This window comes from Squalius cephalus (assembly GCF_949319135.1).
Source record: "Squalius cephalus genome assembly, chromosome: 12".
NCBI lineage: Eukaryota > Metazoa > Chordata > Actinopteri > Cypriniformes > Leuciscidae > Squalius > Squalius cephalus.
In genome coordinates this window covers 39,462,017-39,469,516 of record NC_137133.1, presented here as the reverse complement: position 1 = coordinate 39,469,516, position 7,500 = coordinate 39,462,017, and the positions used below count along the sequence as shown (strand labels likewise).

General features: G+C 44.7%; 1 protein-coding gene across 1 annotated transcript in view; it reads left to right on the top strand.

Moving 5' to 3' along the window:
* plcb4b (phospholipase C, beta 4b) overlaps nt 1-7,500 on the top strand; it is a 127,388-nt gene that overhangs the window by 78,439 nt on the left and 41,449 nt on the right. The window contains exons 18-21 of the mRNA XM_079888256.1: nt 126-216; nt 2,212-2,301; nt 2,402-2,508; nt 2,809-2,895. Coding sequence (XP_079744382.1) covers nt 126-216; nt 2,212-2,301; nt 2,402-2,508; nt 2,809-2,895 — 375 coding nt within the window. The remainder of the gene's footprint in view (nt 1-125; nt 217-2,211; nt 2,302-2,401; nt 2,509-2,808; nt 2,896-7,500) is intronic.

Sequence of the window (7,500 nt, the reverse complement as noted above, 5' to 3'; positions counted from 1 at the left end):
CACACACACACACACACACACACACACACACACACACACACACACACACACACACACTCCTCCTCTCACACACACACACTCCTCCACACACACTGCCGGCTGAATGTGTTGATGTTGTGTTTCAGATTGAAGCGGGGCAGCAGCTGCCGTCGCCCAACGACCTCAAACGCAAGATCCTCATCAAAAACAAGCGTCTGAAGCCTGAGGTGGAGCAGAGTACGTCATTAACGCCAGTTTAACACTGAAGTCAAACCAACACGGCGCACATAAATCACAATTAAAGATGAAATTTTGATACTCTGTTCATGATAACAGCATGTTTTCAGAGCGTCGGTTCACAGTAAATGATGCGAGTTTAACACACATGTGGAGTATAATGTGCACATGGTTCACTTGATTTACATTTGCATGATTTACATAATTTTTGTGGATAGAAGTTTACAGAATTTCACCAATATTCCTCCAAAATAAAAACATTATTATCATAACTTACAGGGTTAAAGGGAGTGATGATGTCATTGTGATATTTGCATACTAAAGTGTGATTAGTGTTTTCTGTATTCATATCAGCCTCTTGTCATCACGAGCCCCTTTGACAAACTTTAGGCTTGTTTGAGATGAGCAGAATCTGTGCAGAGCCGATCACCGCGAGGCGCCGGTTAGGAGTGTGTCCGAGTGCGGTCCTGGCTCTGATGTCATGCTGACTCTAGCGAGCGCAAGGCGGCCGCGTCGGATTCTGCAGTCGCTCTCCACCGACTGATGATCAAAAGCATGATGGGAAACGACTTGCTGACGACACAGCTTAATGCTCATTGGTTTAAACAACCGTGATGTTTTGTTCTCTTTTAAAATGTTTGATTTTAAAACTCTGATATCATGTTTTTATGTGTATAAATTATGAGCGAATATTCACAAACTTTCTGACAGTGTGATCTCTATATGGGTTATGTGATGTCATTTTATAAAAAATATATATATATATACACATATGTCTGTATTAAAGTAAAAATGATTGATAAACACGTATTTGGAATGGAATTAAATAACAAGTACTTTAAGGGCCCTATCTTACACCCGGCGCAACATCTTTTCAGCCCGACGCAGTCATCATTTTCATGTCCTGTGCCACGTTGTTTAAATAGCAAATGTATTTGCGCCCATTTGTGTGTCCATGAGCTGCTGGTCTGAGAACGAGGTGTGTTCTGGCGCATTGTTGGCGTGTTGCTATTTTGAGGAACAGAAATAGACTGCACCATTGACCAACTGAAACCTCATTAAAGTCAATGGCGCAATATATTTTTTGTTATTTAAAGAGTGCGTTAGTAATGTGCGCCTATAGGCGGGTCCACAACGCACTACACTCTGCTTATTACACACACAGGGATGCACAACAGCACACAAACATGGCAAATATTTAAAATAAAAGGATTACAATGTAAAAGATTATTATTGTGTCCATAAAGATATGGTGAATCCGGCTTGTCCCGTAGATGTTCTGCTTGCGCACTTTTACCTCGCGCACGAGCAGTTCCGCTTGCGCTCTGGAGACGCGTTCGGTCTTTCCACTATCAAAGTCCTTCATGTAAATAGCGAATCTGCCATGGCGCGAGTGCAACTGGCATTTAAAGGGAATGGGAGATGAGACTCTGATTAGTTTAACGCACGTAAATCCCAAAACACACCCATTACTCATTAGGAGAATAGGGACAACCCTTTTAGACCATGCGCCGGGAGCACCGACCATTTTTCCCATCGTTAAACTAGCAAAAGTGGATTCGGACGCCCTAAGTGAACTTGTGCCCTGCGCTTTAGACCATTCGCTTAGATCGTTAAAATAGGGCCCTACATGTCTTATACATTATATTTATTTATATATAAAACAGAACTTAAATTACATCCAGTTTATTAGCAACACCGTGCATGAGCGTGAGTCCCGCGATATCCACCTGATCTTGCATGCGTCATATCCACCGCGAGAAGAGAGAAGTTCAGTGATCTGTCCGTCTTGCTGCACTGTTTCCACTCCTCTCACCGCAGCGCCTACTCTCCACTACATGCTCATCTCAGACAAGCCTATCGTTGAAGCTGATGCATGTGACTGTCATGAATGATCATGTGACTGTCATGAATGACTGTCATGAATGATCATGTGACTCATGAATGATCATGTGACTCATGAATGATTATGTGACTGATTATTGTGTGTTACAGAGCAGCTGGAGTCGTTTAAGAAGCACATGGAGGCTGGAGAGATGAGCATACAAGCAGGAGAAGATGAGAATGATGAAGATCTGGACAGCGGTAAACACACACACACATACAGACTCACACACACAGAGACTCACACACACACACACATGAATCATGATTGATTAATCTCTCTCTCTCTATCTCTCTCTAGCGCTGGATGGTAAAGAGCTGAACTCAGACGTGAAGCCCATCATCTCTCAGACACTGTCGGAGGATCCCAGCGATCCCGAGGGACGGGACAACAGCATCAGGAAGAAGGTGAGCGGATCAGGACAAGTTCATCAGCGGATCCGGAGCGGCGTAACTTGTGGCGTTTTCACCGCAGAACCGCCGTTAAAATCACCACAGTATTGAAGTGTGTTGAGCTACAGTAGCTTGTCTGTTGGTATATTAACGGCACTTCTGTGGTGAAAACATCATAATTTATGCCGCTTGTACTACAGAACGTGTATTTTGCTGTGTCTTTTCGTCTAAAACGCAGCAAAATACACTGTTTTGTTAATGGTGAATTATGACCCATTTGGCCTTCCGTACTCTTACATCATCTCTGTGTTTCAGATCACAGAGGACGACGTCACCGAGATCTCAGAAATCACTGACGTCACCGACATGTCTGAAGCGTCCGACATCGACAACAAGAAGAAGGTGCGGTGCTGAACACGTTTGATCGGTCTGAAACACGCTAGTCTGAAACACACACGTGTCTGAAACACGCTAGTCTGAAACACACGCGTGTCTGAAACACGCTAGTCTGAAACACACACGTGTCTGAAACACACACGTGTCTGAAACACTAGTCTGAAACACACACGTGTCTGAAACACTAGTCTGAAACACACACGTGTCTGAAACACTAGTCTGAAACACACACGTGTCTGAAACACGCTAGTCTGAAACACACACGTGTCTGAATCAAGCTAGTCTGAAACACACACGTGTCTGAAACACGCTAGTCTGAAACACACACGTGTCTGAAACACGCTAGTCTGAAACACACGCGTGTCTGAAACACACACGTGTCTGAAACACTAGTCTGAAACACACGTGTCTGAAACACTAGTCTGAAACACACACGTGTCTGAAACACTAGTCTGAAACACACACGTGTCTGAAACACGCTAGTCTGAAACACACTAGTCTGAAACACACACGTGTCTGAAACACACTAGTCTGAAACACACACGTGTCTGAAACACGCTAGTCTGAAACACACTAGTCTGAAACACACACGTGTCTGAAACACTAGTCTGAAACACACACGTGTCTGAAACACTAGTCTGAAACACACACGTGTCTGAAACACGCTAGTCTGAAACACACTAGTCTGAAACACACACGTGTCTGAATCACGCTAGTCTGAAACACACACGTGTCTGAAACACGCTAGTCTGAAACACACTAGTCTGAAACACACACGTGTCTGAAACACACTAGTCTGAAACACACACGTGTCTGAAACACACTAGTCTGAAACACACACGTGTCTGAAACACACTAGTCTGAAACACACACGTGTCTGAAACACGCTAGTCTGAAACACACACGTGTCTGAATCACACGCTAGTCTGAAACACACACGTGTCTGAAACACGCTAGTCTGAAACACACGCGTGTCTGAAACACACACGTGTCTGAAACACTAGTCTGAAACACACACGTGTCTGAAACACTAGTCTGAAACACACACGTGTCTGAAACACTAGTCTGAAACACACACGTGTCTGAAACACGCTAGTCTGAAACACACTAGTCTGAAACACACACGTGTCTGAAACACACTAGTCTGAAACACACACGTGTCTGAAACACGCTAGTCTGAAACACACTAGTCTGAAACACGCTAGTCTGAAACACACACGTGTCTGAAACACACTAGTCTGAAACACACACGTGTCTGAAACACGCTAGTCTGAAACACACTAGTCTGAAACACACTAGTCTGAAACACACACGTGTCTGAAACACACTAGTCTGAAACACACACGTGTCTGAAACACACTAGTCTGAAACACACACGTGTCTGAAACACACTAGTCTGAAACACACACGTGTCTGAAACACGCTAGTCTGAAACACACACGTGTCTGAATCACACGCTAGTCTGAAACACACACGTGTCTGAAACACGCTAGTCTGAAACACACGCGTGTCTGAAACACACACGTGTCTGAAACACTAGTCTGAAACACACACGTGTCTGAAACACTAGTCTGAAACACACACGTGTCTGAAACACTAGTCTGAAACACACACGTGTCTGAAACACTAGTCTGAAACACACACGTGTCTGAAACACGCTAGTCTGAAACACACTAGTCTGAAACACACACGTGTCTGAATCACGCTAGTCTGAAACACACACGTGTCTGAAACACGCTAGTCTGAAACACACTAGTCTGAAACACACACGTGTCTGAAACACACTAGTCTGAAACACACACGTGTCTGAATCACACGCTAGTCTGAAACACACACGTGTCTGAAACACGCTAGTCTGAAACACACGCGTGTCTGTTACACGCTAGTCTGAAACACACACGTGTCTGAAACACGCTAGTCTGAAACACACACGTGTCTGAATCACACGCTAGTCTGAAACACACACGTGTCTGAAACACGCTAGTCTGAAACACACGCGTGTCTGTTACACGCTAGTCTGAAACACACACGTGTCTGAAACACGCTAGTCTGAAACACACACGTGTCTGAATCAGACGCTAGTCTGAAACACACGCGTGTCTGAAACACACACGTGTCTGAAACACTAGTCTGAAACACACACGTGTCTGAAACACTAGTCTGAAACACACACGTGTCTGAAACACTAGTCTGAAACACACACGTGTCTGAAACACTAGTCTGAAACACACACGTGTCTGAATCACGCTAGTCTGAAACACACACGTGTCTGAAACACGCTAGTCTGAAACACACTAGTCTGAAACACACACGTGTCTGAAACACACTAGTCTGAAACACACACGTGTCTGAAACACGCTAGTCTGAAACACACACGTGTCTGAATCACACGCTAGTCTGAAACACACGTGTCTGAAACACTAGTCTGAAACACACACGTGTCTGAATCACGCTAGTCTGAAACACACACGTGTCTGAATCACGCTAGTCTGAAACACACACGTGTCTGAAACACACTAGTCTGAAACACACACGTGTCTGAAACACACTAGTCTGAAACACACACGTGTCTGAAACACGCTAGTCTGAAACACACACGTGTCTGAATCACACGCTAGTCTGAAACACACACGTGTCTGAAACACGCTAGTCTGAAACACACACGTGTCTGAAACACGCTAGTCTGAAACACACACGTGTCTGAATCACGCTAGTCTGAAACACACACGTGTCTGAAACAAGCTAGTCTGAAACACACGTGTCTGAATCACACGCTAGTCTGAAACACACGTGTCTGAAACACGCTAGTCTGAAACACACTAGTCTGAAACACACACGTGTCTGAAACACACTAGTCTGAAACACACACGTGTCTGAAACACGCTAGTCTGAAACACACACGTGTCTGAATCACACGCTAGTCTGAAACACACACGTGTCTGAAACACGCTAGTCTGAAACACACACGTGTCTGAAACACGCTAGTCTGAAACACACACGTGTCTGAAACACGCTAGTCTGAAACACACACGTGTCTGAAACACGCTAGTCTGAAACACACACGTGTCTGAAACACACACGTGTCTGAATCACACGCTAGTCTGAAACACACACGTGTCTGAAACACGCTAGTCTGAAACACGCTAGTCTGAAACACACACGTGTCTGAAACAAGCTAGTCTGAAACACACACGTGTCTGAAACACTAGTCTGAAACACACACGTGTCTGAAACACTAGTCTGAAACACACACGTGTCTGAATCACGCTAGTCTGAAACACACACGTGTCTGAATCACGCTAGTCTGAAACACACACGTGTCTGAATCACGCTAGTCTGAAACACACACATGTCTGAAACAAGCTAGTCTGAAACACACACGTGTCTGAATCACGCTAGTCTGAAACACACACGTGTCTGAATCACACGCTAGTCTGAAACACACACGTGTCTGAATCACACGCTAGTCTGAAACACGCTAGTCTGAAACACACACGTGTCTGAATCACACGCTAGTCTGAAACAAGCTAGTCTGAAACACACACGTGTCTGAATCACGCTAGTCTGAAACACACACGTGTCTGAAACACACTAGTCTGAAACACACACATGTCTGAAACAAGCTAGTCTGAAACACACACGTGTCTGAAACACTAGTCTGAAACACACACGTGTCTGAAACACTAGTCTGAAACACACACGTGTCTGAATCACGCTAGTCTGAAACACACACGTGTCTGAATCACGCTAGTCTGAAACACACACGTGTCTGAATCACGCTAGTCTGAAACACACACATGTCTGAAACAAGCTAGTCTGAAACACACACGTGTCTGAATCACGCTAGTCTGAAACACACACGTGTCTGAATCACACGCTAGTCTGAAACACACACGTGTCTGAATCACACGCTAGTCTGAAACACGCTAGTCTGAAACACACACGTGTCTGAATCACACGCTAGTCTGAAACACACTAGTCTGAAACACACACGTGTCTGAATCACGCTAGTCTGAAACACACACGTGTCTGAAACACACTAGTCTGAAACACACACGTGTCTGAAACACGCTAGTCTGAAACACACACGTGTCTGAATCACACGCTAGTCTGAAACACACTAGTCTGAAACACACACGTGTCTGAAACAAGCTAGTCTGAAACACACACGTGTCTGAATCACGCTAGTCTGAAACACACACGTGTCTGAAACACACACTAGTCTGAAACACACACGTGTCTGAATCACACGCTAGTCTGAAACACACGTGTCTGAATCACACGCTAGTCTGAAACAAGCTAGTCTGAAACACACACGTGTCTGAATCACGCTAGTCTGAAACACACGTGTCTGAATCACACGCTAGTCTGAAACAAGCTAGTCTGAAACACACACGTGTCTGAAACACACTAGTCTGAAACACACACGTGTCTGAAACACGCTAGTCTGAAACACACACGTGTCTGAATCACACGCTAGTCTGAAACACACTAGTCTGAAACACACACGTGTCTGAAACAAGCTAGTCTGAAACACACACGTGTCTGAATCACGCTAGTCTGAAACACACACGTGTCTGAAACACGCTAGTCTGAAACACACACGTGTCT